Source organism: Oncorhynchus nerka, linkage group LG27 (genome assembly GCF_034236695.1).
Source record: "Oncorhynchus nerka isolate Pitt River linkage group LG27, Oner_Uvic_2.0, whole genome shotgun sequence".
In the NCBI taxonomy this organism is placed as follows: domain Eukaryota; kingdom Metazoa; phylum Chordata; class Actinopteri; order Salmoniformes; family Salmonidae; genus Oncorhynchus; species Oncorhynchus nerka.
Genome location: NC_088422.1, coordinates 102,821,539 through 102,848,145, shown reverse-complemented (window position 1 = coordinate 102,848,145; position 26,607 = coordinate 102,821,539). Strand labels below are relative to the sequence as shown.

The window sequence follows — 26,607 nt, the reverse complement described above, 5'->3', positions numbered from 1 at the left end:
TCAGTCCTCATTAGATATGATGACACTATACCCTGACTACTACTAAATAGTCCTTATTGTACTATGACACCATACTACTAAATAGTAATTATTGTACTATACTACTACTACTAAATAGTCATTATTGTATTATACTACTACTACTAAATAGTCATTATTGTACTATAGTACCACTACTAAATAGTCATTATTGTACTATACTACTACTACTAAATAGTCATTATTGTACTATAGTACAACTACTAAATATTCATTATTGTACTATAGTACTACTACTAAATAGTCATTATTGTACTATACTACTACTACTAAATAGTCATTATTGTATTATACTACTACTACTAAATAGTCATTATTGTACTATACTACTACTACTAAATAGTCATTATTGTACTATAGTACAACTACTAAATATTCATTATTGTACTATAGTACTACTACTAAATAGTCATTATTGTAGTATACCACAACTAAATAGTCATTATTGAACCATACTACTAAATAGTAATTATTGTACTATACTACTACTAAATAGTGATTATTGTACTATACTACTACTACTAAATAGTCATTATTGTACTATACTACTACTACTAAATAGTCATTATTGTACTATAGTACTACTACTAAATAGTCATTATTGTACTATAGTACTACTACTAAATAGTCATTATTGTACTATACTACTACTACTAAATAGTCATTATTGTACTATAGTACTACTACTAAATAGGCATTATTGTACTATACTACTACTACTAAATAGTCATTATTGTACTATACTACTACTACTAAATAGTCATTATTGTACTATAGTACTACTACTAAATAGTCATTATTGTACTATACTACTACTACTAAATAGTCATTATTGTACTATAGTACTACTACTAAATAGTCATTATTGTACTATAGTACTACTACTAAATAGTCATTATTGTAGTATACCACAACTAAATAGTGTTTATTATACTATACTACTACTACTAAATAGTCATTATTGTACTATAGTACCACTACTAAATAGTCATTATTGTACTATAGTACTACTACTAAATAGTCATTATTGTAGTATACCACTACTAAATAGTCATTATTCTACTATAGTACTACTACTAAATAGTCATTATTGTACTATACTACTACTACTAAATAGTCATTATTGTACTATAGTACCACTACTAAATAGTGATTATTGTACTATACTACTACTAAATAGTGATTATTGTACTATACTACTACTACTAAATAGTCATTATTGTACTATACTACTACTACTAAATAGTCATTATTGTACTATAGTACTACTACTAAATAGGCATTATTGTACTATAGTACTACTACTAAATAGTCATTATTGTACTATAGTACTACTACTAAATAGTCATTATTGTACTATAGTACAACTACTAAATATTCATTATTGTACTATACTACTACTACTAAATAGTGTTTATTATACTATACTACTACTACTAAATAGTCATTATTGTACTATAGTACCACTACTAAATAGTCATTATTGTACTATAGTACTACTACTAAATAGTCATTATTGTACTATACTACTACTAAATAGTGATTATTGTACTATACTACTACTACTAAATAGTCATTATTGTAGTATACCACTACTAAATAGTCATTATTGTACTATAGTACCACTACTAAATAGTCATTATTGTACTATAGTACTACTACTAAATAGTCATTATTGTAGTATACCACTACTAAATAGTCATTATTGTACTATAGTACTACTACTAAATAGTCATTATTGTACTATACTACTAATACTAAATAATCATTATTGTACTATACTACTACTACTAAATAGTCATTATTGTACTATAGTACCACTACTAAATAGTCATTATTGTACTATACTACTACTACTAAATAGTCATTATTGTACTATAGTACTACTAAATAGTCATTATTGTACTATAGTACCACTACTAAATAGTCATTATTGTAGTATACCACAACTAAATAGTGTTTATTATACTGGACTTACATATGCAGATGGTGGAGAGAAGCCTGGTGGCCAAGTATGGAGGGACACAGTTCTGGAAGGCCGGCTGCAGGACATAGTTGGAGAAGGTGAGAGCTATGACAGCCAGGGTGGTGGGGTACATGATGAGAACCGCGCTCCATAGGAGCAGGAACCTATAGGAAAACAGCACATATACTGTTAAAACTATATATATTTATACTTGTATGTAGACGGTCAGGGTGGTGGGGTACATGATGAGAACCGCGCTCCATAGGAGCAGGAACCTATAGGAAAACAGCACATATACTGTTAAAACTATATATATTTATACTTGTATGTAGACGGTCAGGGTGGTGGGGTACATGATGAGAACCGCGCTCCATAGGAGCAGGAACCTATAGGAAAACAGCACATATACTATTAAAACTATATATATTTATACTTGTATGTAGACGGTCAGGGTGGTGGGGTACATGATGAGAACCGCGCTCCATAGGAGCAGGAACCTATAGGAAAACAGCACATATACTGTTAAAACTATATATATTTATACTTGAATGTAGACTTGAGTGCTGGGAAAACTCAATGACTTATTTGACCTTTTCATGAACTCCGAGAGTCTCCTGACTCGGAGACCTGAGTGACATCTTTGTGGACTCTCACTTGTAACGAGTATCATGGGGGACGACCAGTACGATTTATATCTAATCCACTTTACACATTAAAACACAACCCTCTTTTACATCTGGTAAACATGTAGAGGAGGAACGAAGGAAGGACCAGGATCTGTGGCCGTATTCATACGGTCTCTCTCTCCCCCTGAGTACTGATCTAAGACCAGTTATATAGATCAGACGGTCTCTCTCCCCCTGAGTACTGATCTAAGACCAGTTATATAGATCAGACGGTCTCTCTCCCCCCTGAGTACTGATCTAAGACCAGTTATATAGATCAGACGGTCTCTCTCCCCCTGAGTACTGATCTAAGACCAGTTATATAGATCAGACAGTCTCTATCGCCCCCTGAGTACTGATCTAAGACCAGTTATATAGATCAGACGGTCTCTCTCCCCCCTGAGTACTGATAATACGGCCTTGTATGCATCGCGTAAGTTAGAGTAGCAGTGATCCAGAGTTTTGCCAGCCAGTCATAATAACTGATGAGAATTCTCTTGGGAGATAATACGGGCGGCATTCTAGGTCAGGTGAACAGAAAGACTTGAGTTCCTGTATGTTGTTACAATTACACCATGAGTCGTTAATCATGAAACATACACCCCCGCCCTTCTTCTTCCCTGAGAGATGTTTATTCCTGTTGGCGCAGACGCACAAAGAATCCCGGTGGCTGTACCGACTCGGACAGCATGTCCCCAAAGAGCCATGTTTCCATGATACAGAGTATGTTACAATCTCGAGGGTCTCTCTGGAACGCAACTAGCCCAAATTCCATCTGCCTTGTTTTCTAGAGACTGGACATTAGCGAGTAAAATAGTCGGAAGAGGTGCATGGTGTGCGCGCCTCCGAAGCCTGACCAGAAGGCCGCTCTGTCTACCTCTCCTGCGGCAACTTTGTTTTGTCTTAGCCTCTTGGATGGTTCGGACGAAGGATCCACTTCGGGAAAGTCGTATTCCTGGTCGTAGTGCTGGTAAGTTGACTGATATCCAATAGTTCTTCCCGGCTGTACGTATTAACACTTGAGATCTCCTGGGCTAACAATGTAAGAAATAATACACACAAAAACATCTAAATACTGCTTAGTTTCCTAAGGACTAGAAGCGAGGCGAACGTTTCTGTCGGTGCCGTTTTGCCATCTAGAGAGTTGGGACATTGAGGTTTCTGCATCACGGATCCATTTAATAACATTCTATTGCAGCCATGTTGGCTCCTGTTAACAACATGTATCCGGTCCTGTTGGAGCCTGTGATATGTGGTCCTGTTGGAGCCTGTGATGTCTGATCCTGTTGGAGCCTGTGATGTCTGGTCCTGTTGGAGCCTGTGATGTCTGGTCCTGTTGGAGCCTGTGATGTCTGGTCCTGTTGGAGCCTGTGATGTCTGGTCCTGTTGGAGCCTGTGATGTCTGGTCCTGTTGGAACCTGTGATATCTGGTCCTGTTGGAGTCTGTGATATCTGTTGGAGTCTGTGATATCTGTTGGAGCCTGTGATGTCTGGTCCTGTTGGAGCCTGTGATGTCTGGTCCTGTTGGAACCTGTGATATCTGGTCCTGTTGGAGTCTGTGATATCTGTTGGAGCCTGTGATGTCTGGTCCTGTTGGAGCCTGTGATGTCTGATCCTGTTGGAGCCTGTGATGTCTGGTCCTGTTGGAGCCTGTGATGTCTGGTCCTGTTGGAACCTGTGATATCTGGTCCTGTTGGAGTCTGTGATATCTGTTGGAGCCTGTGATGTCTGGTCCTGTTGGAGCCTGTGATGTCTGGTCCTGTTGGAGCCTGTGATGTCTGGTCCTGTTGGAACCTGTGATTTCTGGTCCTGTTGGAGCCTGTAATATCTGGTCCTGTTGGAGCCTGTGATGTCTGGTCCTGTTTGAGCCTGTGATGTCTGGTCCTGTTGGAACCTGTGATATCTGGTCCTGTTGGAGCCTGTCATATCTGGTCCTGTTGGAGCCTGTGTTACCTGGTCCTGTTGGAGCCTGTTATATGTGGTCCTGTTGGAGCCTGTGATGTGTGGTCCTGTTGGAGCCTGTGATACCTGTTGGAGCCTGTGATGTCTGGTCCTGTTGGAGCCTGTGATGTCTGGTCCTGTTGGAGCCTGTCATACCTAGTCCTGTTGGAGCCTGTGGTCTCTGGTCCTGTTGGATCCTGTAATATCTGGTCCTGTTGGAGCCTGTTATATCTGGTCCTGTTGGAGCCTGTGATACCTGTTGGAGCCTGTGATGTCTGGTCCTGTTGGAGCCTGTGATGTCTGGTCCTGTTGGAGCCTGTCATACCTAGTCCTGTTGGAGCCTGTGGTCTCTGGTCCTGTTGGAGCCTGTAATATCTGGTCCTGTTGGAGCCTGTTATATCTGGTCCTGTTGGAGCCTGTGATACCTGGTCCTGTTGGAGCCTGTGATGTCTGGTCCTGTTGGAGCCTGTGATGTCTGGTCCTGTTAGAGTCTGTGATACCTAGTCCTGTTAGAGCCTGTGATGTCTGGTCCTGTTGGAGCCTGTAATATGTGGTCCTGTTGGAGCCTGTCATACCTAGTCCTGTTGGAGCCTGTCATACCTAGTCCTGTTGGAGCCTGTGATGTCTGGTCCTGTTGGAGCCTGTGGTCTCTGGTCCTGTTGGAGCCTGTGATGTCTGGTCCTGTTGGAGCCTGTGTTACCTGGTCCTGTTGGAGCCTGTGGTCTCTGGTCCTGTTGGAGCCTGTGATGTCTGGTCCTGTTGGAGCCTGTGGTCTCTGGTCCTGTTGGAGCCTGTGATGTCTGGTCCTGTTGGAGCCTGTGATGTCTGGTCCTGTTGGAGCCTGTGATGTCTGGTCCTGTTGGAGCCTGTGGTCTCTGGTCCTGTTGGAGCCTGTCATACCTGGTCCTGTTGGAGCCTGTGATGTCTGGTCCTGTTGGAGCCTGTGATACCTAGTCCTGTTGGAGCCTGTGATACCTAGTCCTGTTGGAGCCTGTGATACCTAGTCCTGTTGGAGCCTGTGATACCTAGTCCTGTTGGAGCCTGTGATACCTAGTCCTGTTGGAGCCTGTGATACCTAGTCCTGTTGGAGCCTGTGATACCTGTTGGAGCCTGTGATGTCTGGTCCTGTTGGAGCCTGTGATGTCTGGTCCTGTTGGAGCCTGTCATACCTAGTCCTGTTGGAGCCTGTGGTCTCTGGTCCTGTTGGAGCCTGTAATATCTGGTCCTGTTGGAGCCTGTTATATCTGGTCCTGTTGGAGCCTGTGATGTCTGGTCCTGTTGGAGCCTGTGATGTCTGGTCCTGTTGGAGCCTGTGATACCTAGTCCTGTTGGAGCCTGTGATACCTAGTCCTCTTGTAGACAGTGCATTCGGAAAGTGTTCGGAAAGTGTTCAGACCCCTTGACTTTTTCCATATTTTGTTACATTACAGCCTCATTATAAAATGGATTTACACACAATACGTCATAATAACAATACATTTACATCAGTATTCAGACCCTTTACTCAGTACATTTACATCAGTATTCAGACCCTTTACTCAGTACATTTACATCAGTATTCAGACCCTTTACTCAGTACATTTACATCAGTATTCAGACCCTTTACTCAGTACATTTACATCAGTATTCAGACCATTTACATCAGTATTCAGACTCAGTACATTTACATCAGTATTCAGACCCTTTACTCAGTACATTTACATCAGTATTCAGACCCTTTACTCAGTACATTTACATCAGTATTCAGACCCTTACATCAGTATTTCAGACCCTTTACTCAGTACATTTACATCAGTATTCAGACCCTTTACTCAGTACATTTACATCAGTATTCAGACCCTTTACTCAGACCATCAGTATTCACCCTTTACTCAGTACATTTACATCAGTATATTCAGACCAGTATTCAGACCCTTTACTCAGTACATTTACATCAGTATTCAGACCCTTTACTTTACAGTATTCATTTACATCATTTACATCAGTATTCAGACCCTTTACTCAGTACATTTACATCAGTATTCAGACCCTTTACTCAGTACATTTACATCAGTATTCAGACCCTTTACTCAGTACATTTACATCAGTATTCAGACCCTTTACTCAGTACATTTACATCAGTATTCAGACCCTTTACTCAGTACATTTACATCAGTATTCAGACCCTTTACTCAGTACATTTACATCAGTATTCAGACCCTTTACTCAGTACATTTACATCAGTATTCAGACCCTTTACTCAGTACATTTACATCAGTATTCAGACCCTTTACTCAGTACATTTACATCAGTATTCAGACCCTTTACTCAGTACATTTACATCAGTATTCAGACCCTTTACTCAGTACATTTACATCAGTATTCAGACCCTTTACTCAGTACATTTACATCAGTATTCAGACCCTTTTTACTCAGTACATTTACATCAGTATTCAGACCCTTTACTCAGTACATTTACATCAGTATTCAGACCCTTTACTCAGTACATTTACATCAGTATTCAGACCCTTTACTCAGTACATTTACATCAGTATTCAGACCCTTTACTCAGTACATTTACATCAGTATTCAGACCCTTTACTCAGTACATTTACATCAGTATTCAGACCCTTTACTCAGTACATTTACATCAGTATTCAGACCCTTTACTCAGTACATTTACATCAGTATTCAGACCCTTTACTCAGTACATTTACATCAGTATTCAGACCCTTTACTCAGTACATTTACATCAGTTTCACCCTTTACTCAGTACATTTTTACATCAGTATTCAGACCCTTTACTCAGTACATTTACATCAGTATTCAGACCCTTTACTCAGTACATTTACATCAGTATTCAGACCCTTTAGTACTCAGTATTCATTTACATCATTTACAGTATTCAGACCCTTTACTCAGTACATTTACATCAGTATTCAGACCCTTTACTCAGTACATTTACATCAGTATTCAGACCCTTTACTCAGTACATTTACATCAGTATTCAGACCCTTTACTCAGTACATTTACATCAGTATTCAGACCCTTTACTCAGTACATTTACATCAGTATTCAGACCCTTTACTCAGTACATTTACATCAGTATTCAGACCCTTTACTCAGTACATTTACATCAGTATTCAGACCCTTTACCCTTTACATCAGTATTCATTTACATCAGTATTCAGACCCTTTACTCAGTACATTTACATCAGTATTCAGACCCTTTACTCAGTACATTTACATCAGTATTCAGACCCTTTACTCAGTACATTTACATCAGTATTCAGACCCTTTACTCAGTACATTTACATCAGTATTCAGACCCTTTACTCAGTACATTTACATCAGTATTCAGACCCTTTACTCAGTACATTTACATCAGTATTCAGACCCTTTACTCAGTACATTTACATCAGTATTCAGACCCTTTACTCAGTACATTTACATCAGTATTCAGACCCTTTACTCAGTACATTTACATCAGTATTCAGACCCTTTACTCAGTACATTTACATCAGTATTCAGACCCTTTACTCAGTACATTTACATCAGTATTCAGACCCTTTACTCAGTACATTTACATCAGTATTCAGACCCTTTACTCAGTACATTTACATCAGTATTCAGACCCTTTACTCAGTACATTTACATCAGTATTCAGACCCTTTACTCAGTACATTTACATCAGTATTCAGACCCTTTACTCAGTACATTTACATCAGTATTCAGACCCTTTACTCAGTACATTTACATCAGTATTCAGACCCTTTACTCAGTACATTTACATCAGTATTCAGACCCTTTTTACTCAGTACATTTACATCAGTATTCAGACCCTTTACTCAGTACATTTACATCAGTATTCAGACCCTTTACTCAGTACATTTACATCAGTATTCAGACCCTTTACTCAGTACATTTACATCAGTATTCAGACCCTTTACTCAGTACATTTACATCAGTATTCAGACCCTTTACTCAGTACTTTGTTGAAGCACCTTTGGCAACGATTACAGCCTCCAGTCTTCTTGGGTATGACGCTACAAACTTGGCACACCTGTATTTGGGGAGTTTCTCCCATTGTTCTCTGCAGATCCTCTCACTAGTCCGTGTTGTGGTCAGATTAATCCTTCCAGTCCTCTCACTAGTCCATGTTGTGGTCAGATTAATCCTTCCAGTCCTCTCACTAGTCCATGTTGTGGTCAGATTAATCCTGCCAGTCCTCTCACTAGTCCGTGTTGTGGTCAGATTAATCCTTCCAGTCCTCTCACTAGTCCATGTTGTGGTCAGATTAATCCTTCCAGTCCTCTCACTAGTCCGTGTTGTGGTCAGATTAATCCTGCCAGTCCTCTCACTAGTCCATGTTGTGGTCAGATTAATCCTGCCAGTCCTCTCACTAGTCCGTGTTGTGGTCAGATTAATCCTGCCAGTCCTCTCACTAGTCCATGTTGTGGTCAGATTAATCCTGCCAGTCCTCTCACTAGTCCGTGTTGTGGTCAGATTAATCCTGCCAGTCCTCTCACTAGTCCATGTTGTGGTCAGATTAATCCTTCCAGTCCTCTCACTAGTTCATGTTGTGGTCAGATTAATCCTGCCATTCCTCTCACTAGTCCATGTTGTGGTCAGATTAAAACTGCCAGTCCTCTCACTAGTCAATGTTGTGGTCAGATTAATCCTGTCAGTCCTCTCACTAGTCCACGTTGTGGTCAGATTAATCCTGCCAGTCCTCTCACTAGTCCGTGTTGTGGTCAGATTTATCCTGCCAGTCCTCTCACTAGTCCATGTTGTGGTCAGATTAATCCTGCCAGTCCTCTCACTAGTCCGTGTTGTGGTCAGATTAATCTTGCCAGTCCTCTCACTAGTCCATGTTGTGGTCAGATTAATCCTGCCAGTCCTCTCACTAGTCCGTGTTGTGGTCAGATTAATCCTGCCAGTCCTCTCACTAGTCCATGTTGTGGTCAGATTAATCCTGCCAGTCTTTTCACTAGTCCGTGTTGTGGTCAGATTAATCCTGCCAGTCCTCTCACTAGTCCATGATGTGGTCAGATTAATCCTTCCAGTCCTCTCACTAGTCCGTGTTGTGGTCAGATTAATCCTGCCAGTCCTCTCACTAGTCCATGATGTGGTCAGATTAATCCTTCCAGTCCTCTCACTAGTCCATGTTGTGGTCAGATGAAACAATAGTAGCTGGGTGTGTTTTAATTAATGTCAATTTACCATCATTTCTGAAAATGTATATGTCACGTTTTGGAAAGAAATTCTTCCCTTCTACTCTGTGACGGGCCCTGGACATTTCTGAAAAAAACAGGGAATTCTGGGAAAGTTTCTGTGTTGTTCCCTAATCAGGATTGTGGACATAAAATAGACACGTACCCCACCAGTCCTCCGAATATCTCCGTGACGTAGGAGTAGTCTCCCCCTGACTTGGGAATGGTGACCCCCAGCTCAGCGTAACACATGGACCCCAGGGCGCAGATACCCCCTCCGCACACCCATACGATGAGGGACAGACCCACCGAACCAGCGTGCTCCAAAACACCCTTAGGAGAGATGAATATCCCCGAACCAATGATGTTACCTGGAGAACAAGAGAGACAGACAGATACATTAGTATCAAGTGTAGTAGTTACCTGTGGTCTTCAACAACCTCCCAGTTCTGTCCCCTTGTTGTGAGGGAGGAGAAACACATTCATATCAACTCTAATAGTTGGTCTTCCACAACCTCCCAGTCCTGTCCTCTGGTTGTGAGGGAGGAGAAATACATTAGAGCCTTGCTACTCTTTTTTCAAATGTATTTCTACTGTTCATTTATTTCTTTACTTACCTACACACACACACACACACACACACACACACACACACACACACACACACACACACACAGAGCCTGTAAGTAAGCATTTCACTGTGAGGTCTTATACCTTTTGTATTCGGCGCACGTGACAAATAAACTTAGATTTGATTTAATAGTTGGTCTTCAACAACCTCCCAGTCTTGTCCACTTGTTTTTTTTTTTTTATAGTTGTGGGGTTGTTTATCATAACTAACAAAAATCTGTTTTCTGTTATAAACAAACCCCCAGTCATCACACAGCTGTTTCAGATCTGGGTTACAACCACAGTGACCTGAAATGACCATGGAGCTCTGGTGCTGTTCCCCATGTCCTAGTCTCTGGTGCTGTTTCCCATGTCCTAGTCTCTGGTGCTGTTTCCCATGTCCTAGTCTCTGGTGCTGTTTCCCATGTCCTAGTCTCTGGTGCTGTTTCCCATGTCCTAATCTCTGGTGCTGTTTCCCATGTCCTAGTCTCTAGTGCTGTTTCCCATGTCCTAGTCTCTGGTGCTGTTTCCCATGTCCTAGTCTCTGGTGCTGTCTCTGGTGCTGTTTCCCATGTCCTAGTCTCTGGTGCTGTTTCCCATGTCCTAGTCTCTGGTGCTGTTTCCCATGTCCTAGTCTCTGGTGCTGTTTCCCATGTCCTAGTCTCTGGTGCTGTCACCATGTCCTAGTCTCTGGTGCTGTTTCCCATGTCCTAGTCTCTGGTGCTGCTTCCCATGTCCTAGTCGCTGGTGCTGTTTCCCATGTCCTAGTCTCTGTTCTACAGGGTCAGTGAACTGGACTGTTACTACTGGCTAACATTGAGGTCTGTTACTACACTACGTAACCCTGGCTAACACTGAGGTCTGTTACTACACTGTGTAACCCTGGACTAACACGGAGGTCTGCTACTACACTGTGTAACCCTGGACTAACACTGAGGTCTGTTACTACACTGTGTAACCCTGGACTAACACTGAGGTCTGCTACTACAGTACGTAACCCTGACTAACACTGAGGTCTGTTACTACACTGTGTAACCCTGGACTAACACTGAGGTCTGCTACTACACTGTGTAACCCTGGACTAACACTGAGGTCTGCTACTACACTGTGTAACCCTGGACTAACACTGAGGTCTGTTACTACACTACGTAACCCTGGACTAACACTGAGGTCTGTTACTACACTACGTAACCCTGGACTAACACTGAGGTCTGTTACTACACTGTGTAACCCTGGACTAACACTGAGGTCTGCTACTACACTGTGTAACCCTGGACTAACACTGAGGTCTGTTACTACACTGTGTAACCCTGGACTAACACTGAGGTCTGTTACTACACTGTGTAACCCTGGACTAACACTGAGGTCTGTTACTACACGGTGTAACCCTGGACTAACACTGAGGTCTGCTACTACACTGTGTAACCCTGGACTAACACTGAGGTCTGTTACTACACTACATAACCCTGGCTAACACTGAGGTCTGCTACTACACTGTGTAACCCTGACTAACACTGAGGTCTGCTACTACACTGTGTAACCCTGACTAACACTGAGGTCTGTTACTACACTACGTAACCCTGGACTAACACTGAGGTCTGCTACTACACTATGTAACCCTGGCTAACACTGAGGTCTGCTACTACACTGTGTAACCCTGACTAACACTGAGGTCTGCTACTACACTGTGTAACCCTGACTAACACTGAGGTCTGTGACTACACTGTGTAACCCTGACTAACACTGAGGTCTGCTACTACACTGTGTAACCCTGGACTAACACTGAGGTCTGTTACTACACTGTGTAACCCTGGACTAACACTGAGGTCTGTTACTACACTGTGTAACCCTGGACTAACACTGAGGTCTGTTACTACACTACGTAACCCTGGACTAAAACTGAGGTCTGCTACTACACTGTGTAACCCTGACTAACACTGAGGTCTGCTACTACACTGTGTAACCCTGGACTAACACTGAGGTCTGCTACTACACTACGTAACCCTGACTAACACTGAGGTCTGTTACTACACTGTGTAACCCTGGACTAACACTGAGGTCTGCTACTACACTGTGTAACCCTGGACTAACACTGAGGTCTGTTACTACACTGTGTAACCCTGGACTAACACTGAGGTCTGTTACTACACTGTGTAACCCTGGACTAACACTGAGGTCTGTTACTACACTGTGTAACCCTGGACTAACACTGAGGTCTGCTACTACACTACGTAACCTTGGACTAACACTGAGGTCTGCTACTACACTGTGTAACCCTGACTAACACTGAGGTCTGCTACTACACGGTGTAACCCTGACTAACACTGAGGTCTGTTACTACACTACGTAACCCTGGACTAACACTGAGGTCTGCTACTACACTACGTAACCCTGGCTAACACTGAGGTCTGCTACTACACTGTGTAACCCTGGACTAACACTGAGGTCTGCTACTACACTGTGTAACCCTGACTAACACTGAGGTCTGTTACTACACTCTGTAACCCTGACTAACACTGAGGTCTGCTACTACACTACGTAACCCTGACTAACACTGAGGTCTGTTACTACACTACGTAACCCTGGACTAACACTGAGGTCTGCTACTACACTGTGTAACCCTGACTAACACTGAGGTCTGCTACTACACTGTGTAACCCTGGACTAACACTGAGGTCTGCTACTACACTACGTAACCCTGACTAACACTGAGGTCTGCTACTACACTACGTAACCCTGACTAACACTGAGGTCTGTTACTACACTACGTAACCCTGGACTAACACTGACGTCTGCTACTACACTGTGTAACCCTGACTAACACTGAGGTCTGCTACTACACTGTGTAACCCTGGACTAACACTGAGGTCTGCTACTACACTGTGCAACCCTGGACTAACACTGAGGTCTGCTACTACACTGTGTCACCCTGGACTAACACTGAGGTCTGTTACTACACTGTGTAACCCTGGACTAACACTGAGGTCTGCTACTACACTGTGTAACCCTGGACTAACACTGAGGTCTGTTACTACACTGTGTAACCCTGGACTAACACTGAGGTCTGTTACTACACTGTGTAACCCTGGACTAACACTGAGGTCTGCTACTACACTGTGTAACCCTGGACTAACACTGAGGTCTGTTACTACACTACGTAACCCTGACTAACACTGAGGTCTGTTACTACACTACGTAACCCTGGACTAACACTGACGTCTGCTACTACACTGTGTAACCCTGACTAACACTGAGGTCTGCTACTACACTGTGTAACCCTGGACTAACACTGAGGTCTGCTACTACACTGTGCAACCCTGGACTAACACTGAGGTCTGCTACTACACTGTGTCACCCTGGACTAACACTGAGGTCTGTTACTACACTGTGTAACCCTGGACTAACACTGAGGTCTGCTACTACACTGTGTAACCCTGGACTAACACTGAGGTCTGTTACTACACTGTGTAACCCTGGACTAACACTGAGGTCTGTTACTACACTGTGTAACCCTGGACTAACACTGAGGTCTGCTACTACACTGTGTAACCCTGGACTAACACTGAGGTCTGTTACTACACTGTGTAACCCTGACTAACACTGAGGTCTGTTACTACACTACGTAACCCAGGACTAACACTGAGGTATGCTACTACACTCTGTAACCCTGACTAACACTGAGGTCTGCTACTACACTACGTAACCCTGACTAACACTGAGGTCTGTTACTACACTACGTAACCCTGGACTAACACTGAGGTCTGCTACTACACTGTGTAACCCTGACTAACACTGAGGTCTGCTACTACACTGTGTAACCCTGGACTAACACTGAGGTCTGCTACTACACTACGTAACCCTGACTAACACTGAGGTCTGCTACTACATTACGTAACCCTGACTAACACTGAGGTCTGCTACTACACTGTGTAACCCTGGACTAACACTGAGGTCTGCTACTACACTGTGTAACCCTGGACTAACACTGAGGCCTGCTACAACACTGTGTAACCCTGGACTAACACTGAGGTCTGCTACTACACTGTGTAACCCTGGACTAACCCTGAGGTCTGTTACTACACTACATAACCCTGCCGAACACTGAGGCCCGCTACTACACTGTGTAACCCTGCCTCTGTGTCTGAGGCCTGCTACTACACTGTGTAACCCTGCCTCTGTGTCTGAGGCCTGCTACTACACTGTGTAACCCTGACTAACACTGAGGCCCGCTACTACACTGTGTAACCCTGGACTAACACTGAGGTCTGCTACTACACTGTGTAACCCTGCCGAACACTGAGGCCTGCTACTACACTGTGTAACCCTGCCTCTGTGTCTGAGGCTGGCTGAGGTACCCATCCCTTCCACGTCCACAACATCATCATCTGATCCAACAACAGCTGTCAAAGCAAAGACCCCGGCAAGACATCCAATGTGTCCCAAATGGCACCCTATTCACTATATAGGGCCCATAGTGCTCAGGTCAAACGTAGTGCCCTATATAGGGGCCCATAGTGTTCAGGTCTAATGTAGTGCACTACATAGGGAACAGGGTACCATTTGTGACACAGCCATCACCGGCCATTTCAGAGGGAAGTTTTAAAGAACGGAACAAGAGAAGAAGTAAGTAGCGTAGCCTAGTGGTTAGAGCGTTGGACTAGTAACCGGAAGGTTGCAAGTTCAAACCCCTGGCTGACAAGGTAAAAATCTGTCGTTCTGCCCCTGAACAGGCAGTTAACCCCACTGTTCCCAGGCCGTCATTGAAAATAAGAATGTGTTCTTAACTGACTTGCCTGGTTAAATAAAGGTAAAAAAAATAAAATAAAATAAAAAGTAGATAATGGAGGGGGGGAGGGGTCTAATTGGTCTAATCCCACTGTAAACAGTTTGTCTGATGTGAGACAGCTGAGGAGCTCTGGCTCCATCTGATGTCTATAGTACTGAGCCATCCATCACAGCGCCTCTCTGGAAACAAACAGCTCTGTAAATGTAATGATGTTCCAGTGAAATAACTCCGAACACTAGATTTCCTCCTGTCACTTCTGATCTGGAGAGATGTCTATGAGGAGAGGGTGGGGAGGGGAGGAGAGGGAGGGAGGAACGGAGGGGGAACGGAGAGGAGAGGAGAGGAGAGGGGGGAGGGGATCTGGGAGGAACGGAGAGGAGAGGGAGAATGGGGAGGAGGGGGGAGGAGAGTAGAGATGAGGAGTACTGATGGCTGGGGAGCCTGGAGAGAGTCTATAGGAGGCTGGGGAGCCTGGCTCAGAGGAGAGGAGAGTACTGATGGCTGGGAGGAGAGGGGAGAGGAAAGGAATGGGGAGGAGGAGGAGAGGATGTCTATAGTACTGAGAGGAGAGGAGAGGGAGGAGAGTACTGATGGCTGGGGAGCCTGGCTCAGATCTGATGTCTATAGTACTGAGAGGATCTGATGTCTATAGTACTGATGGCTGGGGAGCCTGGCTCAGATCTGAGAGGAGAGGGCTCAGAGGAGACTGATGGCTGAGGAGCCTGGGAGCCTCTGAGGAACTGGGGAGCCTGGCTCAGGATGTTATATAACGCTCTTGTGTTTTGTTTTTGTGTGTCATCACGAATTGTTGCATCGGAGATTTAATGGGTGACCCACAAACGCCTGGCTCAGATCTTGGCTCAGATCTGATGTCTATAGTACTGATGGCTGGGGAGCCTGGCTCAGATCTGATGTCTATAGTACTGATGGCTGGGGAGCCTGGCTCAGATCTGATGTCTATAGTACTGATGGCTGGGGAGCCTGGCTCAGATCTGATGTCTATAGTACTGATGGCTGGGGAGCCTGGCTCAGATCTGATGTCTATAGTACTGATGGCTGGGGAGCCTGGCTCAGATCTGATGTCTATAGTACTGATGGCTGGGGAGCCTGGCTCAGATCTGATGTCTATAGTACTGATGGCTGGGGAGCCTGGCTCAGATCTGATGTCTATAGTACTGATGGCTGGGGAGCCTGGCTCAGATCTGATGTCTATAGTACTGATGGCTGGGGAGCCTGGCTCAGATCTGATGTCTATAGTACTGATGGCTGGGGAGCCTGGCTCAGATCTGATGTCTATAGTACTGATGGCTGGGGAGCCTGGCTCAGATCTGATGTCTATAGTACTGATGGCTGGGGCCTGGCTCAGAGCCTGGCTGGGGAGCCTGGCTCAGATCTGATGTCTATAGTACTGATGGCTGGGGAGCCTGGCTCAGATCTGATGTCTATAGTACTGATGGCTGGGGAGCCTGGCTCAGATCTGATGTCTATAGTACTGATGGCTGGGGAGCCTGGCTCAGATCTGATGTCTATAGTACTGATGGCTGGGGAGCCTGGCTCAGATCTGATGTCTATAGTACTGATGGCTGGGGAGCCTGGCTCAGATCTGATGATGTCTGATGGCTGGGGAGTGGCTCACTGATGGCTGGGGAGCCTGGCTCAGATCTGATGTCTATAGTACTGATGGCTGGGGAGCCTGGCTCAGATCTGATGTCTATAGTACTGATGGCTGGGGAGCCTGGCTCAGATCTGATGTCTATAGTACTGATGGCTGGGGAGCCTGGCTCAGATCTGATGTCTATAGTACTGATGGCTGGGGAGCCTGGCTCAGATCTGATGTCTATAGTACTGATGGCTGGGGAGCCTGGCTCAGATCTGATGTCTATAGTACTGATGGCTGGGAGCCTGGCTTCAGATCTGATGGCTGGGGAGCCTGGCTCAGATCTGATGTCTATAGTACTGATGGCTGGGGAGCCTGGCTCAGATCTGATGTCTATAGTACTGATGGCTGGGGAGCCTGGCTCAGATCTGATGTCTATAGTACTGATGGCTGGGAGCCTGGCTCAGATCTGATGTCTATAGTACTGATGGCTGGGGAGCCTGGCTCAGATCTGATGTCTATAGTACTGATGGCTGGGGAGCCTGGCTCAGATCTGATGTCTATAGTACTGATGGCTGGGGAGCCTGGCTCAGATCTGATGTCTATAGTACTGATGGCTGGGGAGCCTGGCTCAGATCTGATGTCTATAGTACTGATGGCTGGGGAGCCTGGCTCAGATCTGATGTCTATAGTACTGATGGCTGGGGAGCCTGGTTCTGATGATAGTACTGATGGCTGGGGAGCCTGGCTCAGATCTGATGTCTATAGTACTGATGGCTGGGGAGCCTGGCTCAGATCTGATGTCTATAGTACTGATGGCTGGGGAGCCTGGCTCAGATCTGATGTCTATAGTACTGATGGCTGGGGAGCCTGGCTCAGATCTGATGTCTATAGTACTGATGGCTGGGGAGCCTGGCTCAGATCTGATGTCTATAGTACTGATGGCTGGGGATCTGATGTCTAGCCTGGCTCAGATCTGATGTCTATAGTACTGATGGCTGGGGAGCCTGGCTCAGATCTGATATCTATAGTACTGATGGCTGGGGAGCCTGGCTCAGATCTGATGTCTATAGTACTGATGGCTGGGGAGCCTGGCTCAGATCTGATGTCTATAGTACTGATGGCTGGGGAGCCTGGCTCAGATCTGATGTCTATAGTACTGATGGCTGGGGAGCCTGGCTCAGATCTGATGTCTATAGTACTGATGGCTGGGGAGCCTGGCTCAGATCTGATGTCTATAGTACTGATGGCTGGGGAGCCTGGCTCAGACCTGATGTCTATAGTACTGATGGCTGGGGAGCCTGGCTCAGATCTGATGGCTGGGGAGCCTGGCTCAGATCTGATGTCTATAGTACTGATGGCTGGGGAGCCTGGCTCAGATCTGATGGCTGGGGAGCCTGGCTCAGATCTGATATCTATAGTACTGATGGCTGGGGAGCCTGGCTCAGATCTGATGTCTATAGTACTGATGGCTGGGGAGCCTGGCTCAGATCTGATGTCTATAGTACTGATGGCTGGGGAGCCTGGCTCAGATCTGATGGCTGGGGAGCCTGGCTCAGATCTGATGTCTATAGTACTGATGGCTGGGGATCCTGGCTCAGATCTGATGTCTATAGTACTGATGGCTGGGGAGCCTGGCTCAGATCTGATGGCTGGGGAGCCTGGCTCAGATCTGATGTCTATAGTACTGATCCTGGCTCAGATCTGATGTCTATAGTACTGATCCTGGCTCAGATCTGATGTCTATAGTACTGATCCTGGCTCAGATCTGATGTCTATAGTACTGATCCTGGCTCAGATCTGATGTCTATAGTACTGATCCTGGCTCAGATCTGATGTCTATAGTACTGATCCTGGCTCAGATCTGATGTCTATAGTACTGATCCTGGCTCAGATCTGATGTCTATAGTACTGATGGCTGGGGAGCCTGGTTCAGATCTGATGGCTGGGGAGCCTGGCTCAGATCTGATGGCTGGGGAGCCTGGCTCAGATCTGATGTCTATAGTACTGATGGCTGGGGAGCCTGGCTCAGATCTGATGTCTATAGTACTGATGGCTGGGGAGCCTGGCTCATATCTGATGGCTGGGGATCCTGGCTCAGATCTGATGTCTATAGTACTGATGGCTGGGGATCCTGGCTCAGATCTGATGTCTATAGTACTGATGGCTGGGGAGCCTGGCTCAGATCTGATGTCTATAGTACTGATGGCTGGGGAGCCTGGCTCAGATCTGATGTCTATAGTACTGATGGCTGGGGAGCCTGGCTCAGATCTGATGTCTATAGTACTGATGGCTGGGGAGCCTGGCTCAGATCTGATGGCTGGGGAGCCTGGCCTTAGTGGGACAGTTGAGGAAGGAGATAGAAAACCAGGAAGAGGAGAATGGTTATTGTGGTCCAATCATCATCCTCCTTTGTGTCTGAAGCTGTGTTGAGGACTTCAGATGAGAAGGAGGTGAATGAGTGGATGCTAGCTGAGCCTGGGTAGAGACGGGCCAAGCCTATAGATTCACATCACAGCCTACAGGGTTAAAATACATTCTGTGATCATAGCTTCCTGTTCAAGCACAAGCATGCTACACCACTTCCTGCCTCTGACTTCGAATATGAGGCCCATTCAATCAGAGAAGGGAAAGGTTGACCTGTATATCTGCTACGGAGATGGAGAGAGAGAGAGAGTGACATGACACTGCTCTCCTGCATTCTGCATTACAGTTGTATTAGAAGAGGTTTTCAGTAGAGAAGAGAGGTTCTTAGGTTCTCGATCTGTTTACAGAACGGACAGAGAGAGTAGTGACCTTTACAGTCTGCCTTCTGAAACCAGCATCACAGATATGACTTCATTTTGTTTGCGAGTGGCGCAGTGGTCTAAGGCGTCACTACAGACCCCTGGTTCGATCCCGGGCTGTATCACAACGGGCCGTGATCGGGAGTCCCGTAGGGCAGCGCACTGTCCTTAATGCATGGTGCTACTGTATTAGGAGCACTAGGAGCACTGGGACACTGTCCTTAATGTACGGTGCTACTGTATTAGGAGCACTAGGAGCACTGAGACGCATGGTGCTACTGTATTAGGAGCACTAGGAGCACTAGGACACTGTCCTTAATGCATGGTGCTACTGTATTAGGAGCACTGAGACACTGTCTTTAATGCATGGTGCTACTGTATTAGGAGCACTGAGACACTGTCCTTAATGCATGGTGCTACTGTATTAGGAGCACTAGGAGCACTGAGACACTGTCCTTAATGCATGGTGCTACTGTATTAGCAGCACTGAGACACTGTCCTTAATGAATGGTGCTACTGAATTAGGAGCACTAGGAGCAATGAGACACTGTCCTTAATGCATGGTGCTACTGTATTAGGAGCACTAGGAGCACTGGGACACTGTCCTTAATGCATGGTGCTACTGTATTAGGAGCACTAGGAGCACTGAGACACTGTCCTTAATGCATGGTGCTACTGTACTAGGAGCACTAGGAGCACTGAGACACTGTCCTTAATGAATGGTGCTACTGTATTAGGAGCACTAGGAGCACTGAGACACTGTCCTTAATGCATGGTGCTACTGTACTAGGAGCACTAGGAGCACTGAGACACTGTCCTTAATGCATGGTACTACTGTATTAGGAGCACTGAGACACTGTCCTTAATGCATGGTGCTACTGTATTAGGAGCACTAGGAGCACTGGGACACTGTCCTTAATGCATGGGGCTACTGTATTAGGAGAACTAGGAGCACTGAGACACTGTCCTTAATGCATGGTGCTACTGTACTAGGAGCACTAGGAGCACTGAGACACTGTCCTTAATGAATGGTGCTACTGTATTAGGAGCACTAGGAGCACTGAGACACTGACCTTAATGCATGGTGCTACTTTATTAGGAGCACTGAGACACTGTCCTTAATGCATGGTGCTACTATATTAGGAGCACTAGGAGCACTGGGACACTGTCCTAAATGCATGGTGCTACTGTATTAGGAGCACTAGGAGCACTGAGACACTGTCCTTAATGCATGGTGCTACTGTATTAGGAGTACTGAGACACTGTCCTTAATGAATGGTGCTACTGTATTAGGAGCACTAGGAGCACTGAGACACTGTCCTTAATGCATGGTGCTACTGTATTAGGAGCACTAGGAGCACTGAGACACTGTCCTTAATGAATGGTGCTACTGTATTAGGAGCACTGAGACACTGTCCTTAATGCATGGTGCTACTATATTAGGAGCACTAGGAGCACTGGGACACTGTCCTTAATGCATGGTGCTACTGTATTAGGAGCACTAGGAGCACTGAGACACTGTCCTTAATGCATGGTGCTACTGTATTAGGAGTACTGAGACACTGTCCTTAATGAATGGTGCTACTGTATTAGGAGCACTAGGAGCACTGAGACACTGTCCTTAATGCATGGTGCTACTGTATTAGGAGCACTAGGAGCACTGAGACACTGTCCTTAATGAATGGTGCTACTGTATTAGGAGCACTGAGACACTACCCATAATGCACTTGACCTTGTCCAAAAGATATCCTTCCCAGATAATGTAAAGATAAAAATAAATAAAACCGCTCCCAATATTGGGTTAGTAAATACCCTCCAGCCAGTAAACACCAGCCATGTGATTAGCTGAGGTAAAGTGGAATAAGTAGCGTGGGTGGAACAGGGGACAGGATTATATAGTTGACCAGAACGTGGCATAAATCCACTACTCAGAAATAGGGTTCAACATACCACTTTCACAATACTCAGAAGTATCTTGGCAAGCAGAAAAAACATGAACTGTGACAAGCTCTACTCTGAATTAAAAGGGGTTGGCCAGTCTGTCACACAATGGGATGTAGGGTGTTCTGTAGTGGAGAGGGGGTGTTCTGTAGTGGAGAGGGGGTGTTCTGTAGTGGAGAGAGGGTGTTCTGTAGTGGAGAGAGGGTGTTCTGTAGTGGAGAGAGGGTGTTCTGTAGTGGAGAGGGGGTGTTCTGTAGTGGAGAGAGGGTGTTCTGTAGTGGAGAGAGGGTGTTCTGTAGTGGAGAGGGGTGTTCTGTAGTGGAGAGGGGGTGTTCTGTAGTGGAGAGAGGGTGTTCTGTAGTGGAGAGAGGGTGTTCTGTAGTGGAGAGAGGGTGTTCTGTAGTGGAGAGAGGGTGTTCTGTAGTGGAGAGAGTGTTCTGTAGTGGAGAGGTGTTCTGTAGTGGAGAGGGGTGTTCTGTAGTGGAGAGAGGGTGTTCTGTAGTGGAGAGAGGGTGTTCTGTAGTGGAGAGAGGGTGTTCTGTAGTGGAGAGAGGTGTTCTGTAGTGGAGAGGGTGTTCTGTAGTGGAGAGAGGGTGTTCTGTAGTGGAGAGAGGGTGTTCTGTAGTGGAGAGGGGGTGTTCTGTAGTGGAGAGAGGGTGTTCTGTAGTGGAGAGGGGTGTTCTGTAGTGGAGAGAGGGTGTTCTGTAGTGGAGAGAGGTGTTCTGTAGTGGAGAGGGGGTGTTCTGTAGTGGAGAGGGGGTGTTCTGTAGTGGAGAGAGGGTGTTCTGTAGTGGAGAGAGGGTGTTCTGTAGTGGAGAGAGGGTGTTCTGTAGTGGAGAGAGGGTGTTCTGTAGTGGAGAGAGGGTGTTCTGTAGTGGAGAGAGGGTGTTCTGTAGTGGAGAGAGGGTGTTCTGTAGTGGAGAGAGTGTTCTGTAGTGGAGAGGTGTTCTGTAGTGGAGAGGGGGTGTTCTGTAGTGGAGAGAGGGTGTTCTGTAGTGGAGAGAGGGTGTTCTGTAGTGGAGAGAGGGTGTTCTGTAGTGGAGAGAGGTGTTCTGTAGTGGAGAGGGGGTGTTCTGTAGTGGAGAGAGGGTGTTCTGTAGTGGAGAGGGGGTGTTCTGTAGTGGAGAGAGGGTGTTCTGTAGTGGAGAGGGGGTGTTCTGTAGTGGAGAGGGGGTGTTCTGTAGTGGAGAGAGGGTGTTCTGTAGTGGAGAGAGGGTGTTCTGTAGTGGAGAGGTGTTCTGTAGTGGAGAGGTGTTCTGTAGTGGAGAGAGGGTGTTCTGTAGTGGAGAGAGGGTGTTCTGTAGTGGAGAGGTGTTCTGTAGTGGAGAGAGGGTGTTCTGTAGAGGAGAGGTGTTCTGTAGTGGAGAGAGGGTGTTCTGTAGTGGAGAGGTGTTCTGTAGTGGTGCACTGGGAGACTGGTAAGGGGAACAATGACTGGAGCAGACAAATCCTTGATGAGAACCTGCTTCAGAATGCAAACGGCATGAGACTGAAGCATGGTGGTGGCAGCGTCATGCTATGGGTGATGGTATTCAGTGGCAGTGACTGAGAGACTGGTAAGGGGTAGAGGGGAACTATGACTGGAGTCAGACAAATCCTTGATGAGAACCTGCTTCAGAATGCAAACGGCCTGAGACTGAAGCATGGTGGTGGCAGCGTCATGCTATGGGTGATGGTATTCAGTGGCAGTGACTGAGAGACTGGTAAGGGGTAGAGGGGAACAATGACTGGAGCCAGACAAATCCTTGATGAGAACCTGCTTCAGAATGCAAACGGCCTGAGACTGAAGCATGGTGGTGGCAGCGTCATGCTATGGGTGATGGTATTCAGTGGCAGTGACTGAGAGACTGGTAAGGGGTAGAGGGGAACAATGACTGGAGCCAGACAAATCCTTGATGAGAACCTCCTTCAGAATGCAAACAGCCTGAGACGGGGGGGTGAAGACTTACGAACCTGCTTCAGAGTGCAAACAGCCTGAGACTAGGGGGGTGAAGACTTACGAACCTGCTTCAGAATGCAAACAGCCTGAGACGGGGGGTGGGGGGGGTGGGGGTGAAGACTTACGAACCTGCTTCAGAGTGCAAACAGCCTGAGACGGGGGGGTGAAGACTTACGAACCTGCTTCAGAGTGCAAACGGCCTGAGACTGGGGGGGGGGGGAGAAGACTTACGAACCTGCTTCAGAGTGCAAACGGCCTGAGACTGGCGGGGGGGCGAAGACTTACGAACCTGCTTCAGAGTGCAAACGGCCTGAGACTGGGGGCGAAGACTTACGAACCTGCTTCAGAGTGCAAACGGCCTGAGACTGGGGGTGAAGACTTACGAACCTGCTTCAGAGTGCAAACGGCCTGAGACTGGGGGTGAAGACTTACGAACCTGCTTCAGAGTGCAAACGGCCTGAGACTGGGGGCGAAAACTTACGAACCTGCTTCAGAGTGCAAACGGACTGAGACTGGGGGGGGCGAAGACTTACGAACCTGCTTCAGGGTGCAAACGGACTGAGACTGGGGGGGAGACTTACGAATCTGCTTCAGAGTGCAAACGGCCTGAGACTGGGGGGGTGAAGACTTACGAACCTGCTTCAGAGTGCAAACGGCCTGAGACTGGGGGAAGACTTACGAACCTGCTTCAGAGTGCAAACGGCCTGAGACTGGGGGGCGAAGACTTATGAACCTGCTTCAGAGTGCAAACAGACTGAGACTGGGGGAATGAAGACTTACGATCCTGCTTCAGAGTGCAAACGGCCTGAGACTGGGGGAAGACTTACGAACCTGCTTCAGAGTGCAAACGGACTGAGATTGGGGGGGGGGCGAAGACTTACGAACCTGCTTCTGAGTGCAAACGGCCTGAGATTGGGGGCGAAGACTTACGAACCTGCTTCAGAGTGCAGACGGCCTGAGACTGGGGGGGGGAGACTTACGAACCTGCTTCAGAGTGCAAACGGCCTGAGACTGGGGGGGGGGGGGGGGTGAAGTCTTACGTTCCAACAAGACAATGACCCCAAGCATACAGCCAAAGCAACGGTGGAATGGCTTCAGAACAACAATGTGAACGTGAGTGGCCCCAGCCAAAGCCCAAACTTGAATCCCATTGAAAATCCATGGAAAGACTTGAAGATTGCTGTTCACCACCACTCCCCATCTAACTTAATAACAGAGCTTGAGAAAATCTGCAAAGAAAAATGAAAGAAAATCCCCAAATCTAGAATTGCAAAGCTGATACTGACAACCAAGATGACTCACAACGGATAGAAATACCCAAGATGACTCAAAGCTGTAATTGCCGCCAAAGGTGCTTCTACAAAGTATTGACTCAGGGGTGTGAATACTTATATAAAATGTAAATATTTCTGTATTTCTTTTTCAATAAATTTGAGAAAATGTAATTAAAGGTGGGTATTGTGTGTAGATGGGTGAGAAGAAAAAAAATATTTATATTTAATCCATTTTAAATTCAGGCTGTAACAACAAAATGTAGATAAGTGGAAAAATGTGTTCAATGATAAATACAATGTCTAAAGTGTGGAATAATAAGTGTTTCAATAACATTAGGATATTTTTATATTTTTTTAAATAATACACCTAAATATTATATTTGATCAACAACGACCTTTAACGTCATCAGAGACCGTTTGGGTTTTTAGCGCTAATAGCTAAATTGAACACGGTCCCTAAGTAGGTATCCCTCCAGATCAGAGGACCATTCATAAAGTCCACCGGCGTGTTATACAGTACGCTGCCTGGTCGACTTGGTCGACTTGGTCGACTTGGACCAGCACCACATTTGAGATCAGCGGAGAGATATCCAGCCACGTAAGCATTGTCTGTAACAGTTAGAGGAGCCCTGAAGTCCCGTACTTACACCTCTCATATGATGCAACATCGTCAGGAGGTTTCCTTTACGTCGACCAGAACTTGTAGTCTATTCAGAGACTACTCTGATATTCAGAAGCAGGTAACGTTACCATTCAAGCTATCGCCTCACTGATCACGATTAGACTTCATCAACCACTAAACGTGTCTGTGCGTAATGTTACGGCACATAGTTAGTTGATTTCTCCGTGGACAAATATATATCTGTAATAGCGTAGACTAAATAACGGGATATCAACGACATAACTAGAAGCAAATCCGCATGTCTGAATGAAGCGGAAGAACAGAAACCAGATAAGAGTCTATACTACTAGAACCAAATCCGCGTGTCTGAATGAAGCGGAAGAACAGAAACCAGATAAGAGTCTATACTACTAGAACCAAATCCGCGTGTCCGAATGAAGCGGAAGAACAGAAACCAGATAAGAGTCCATACTACTCTCCTTTAATCCTCAATAGACCGCGAGCCAGTCAACCACATTTCCACAACCTTGCTACTCTTTCAAAAGCCACTGTGTTCACATCATAAGAAGTAGGCTATAATAAACGCTGTTTATTTTTTTCTCACCAATAATAATGGCACATGCGCTGAGGAGTCCGATTTCTTTTTTAAGCGTGACTCTATCTGACGGCGAGTCACTCTTATCCTTTCCATTGAGTTCCATCATGGGCTGTTGCGCCTGATCCGTCTCAGCGCAGCTCTTCCGACTCCCCTCTGTCCCGTCCATGTCCGAGGCGCGCAACTATAAAACTGCCTCACTCAGTTCCTTCGCCTGAGCTCATATACAGCATCGACGCACGCCAAGTTTCGGTGGACACCACACGCATGCGCGGCGGTAGGACAGTGTGCTTGATTCAAATAGCATGTCAGTGGTGGAAAATACTTTAAAGTACTGAAGCCTTTTTGGGAGGGGGGTAGATGTTCTTTACTATTTCATTATCTTGGGTGGGGGTAGATGTTCTTTACTATTTCATTATCTTGGGAGGGGGGTAGATGTTCTTTACTATTTCATTATCTTGGGTGGGGGGTAGATGTACTTTACTATTTCATTATCTTGGGAGGGGGTAGATGTACTTTACTATTTCATTATCTTGGGAGGGGGGTAGATGTACTTCACTATTTCATTATCTTGGGAGGGGGGTAGATGTACTTTACTATTTCATTATCTTGGGTGGGGGGTAGATGTTCTTTACTATTTCATTATCTTGGGAGG

The 26,607-nt window shown here is 45.6% G+C and overlaps 1 protein-coding gene across 1 annotated transcript in view; it reads right to left on the bottom strand.

Annotated features, from left to right (window-relative positions):
* The window catches only part of slc7a10a (solute carrier family 7 member 10a), an 82,114-nt gene extending 55,945 nt beyond the window's left edge, over positions 1–26,169 (bottom strand). The window contains exons 1-3 of the mRNA XM_065012493.1: positions 25,962–26,169; positions 9,970–10,174; positions 2,018–2,169 (exon numbers count right to left, since the gene is read on the bottom strand). Of these exons, the coding sequence (XP_064868565.1) occupies positions 2,018–2,169; positions 9,970–10,174; positions 25,962–26,121 (517 nt within the window). The 5' untranslated portion in view covers positions 26,122–26,169. The remainder of the gene's footprint in view (positions 1–2,017; positions 2,170–9,969; positions 10,175–25,961) is intronic.
* Positions 26,170–26,607: the final 438 nt, after the last annotated feature.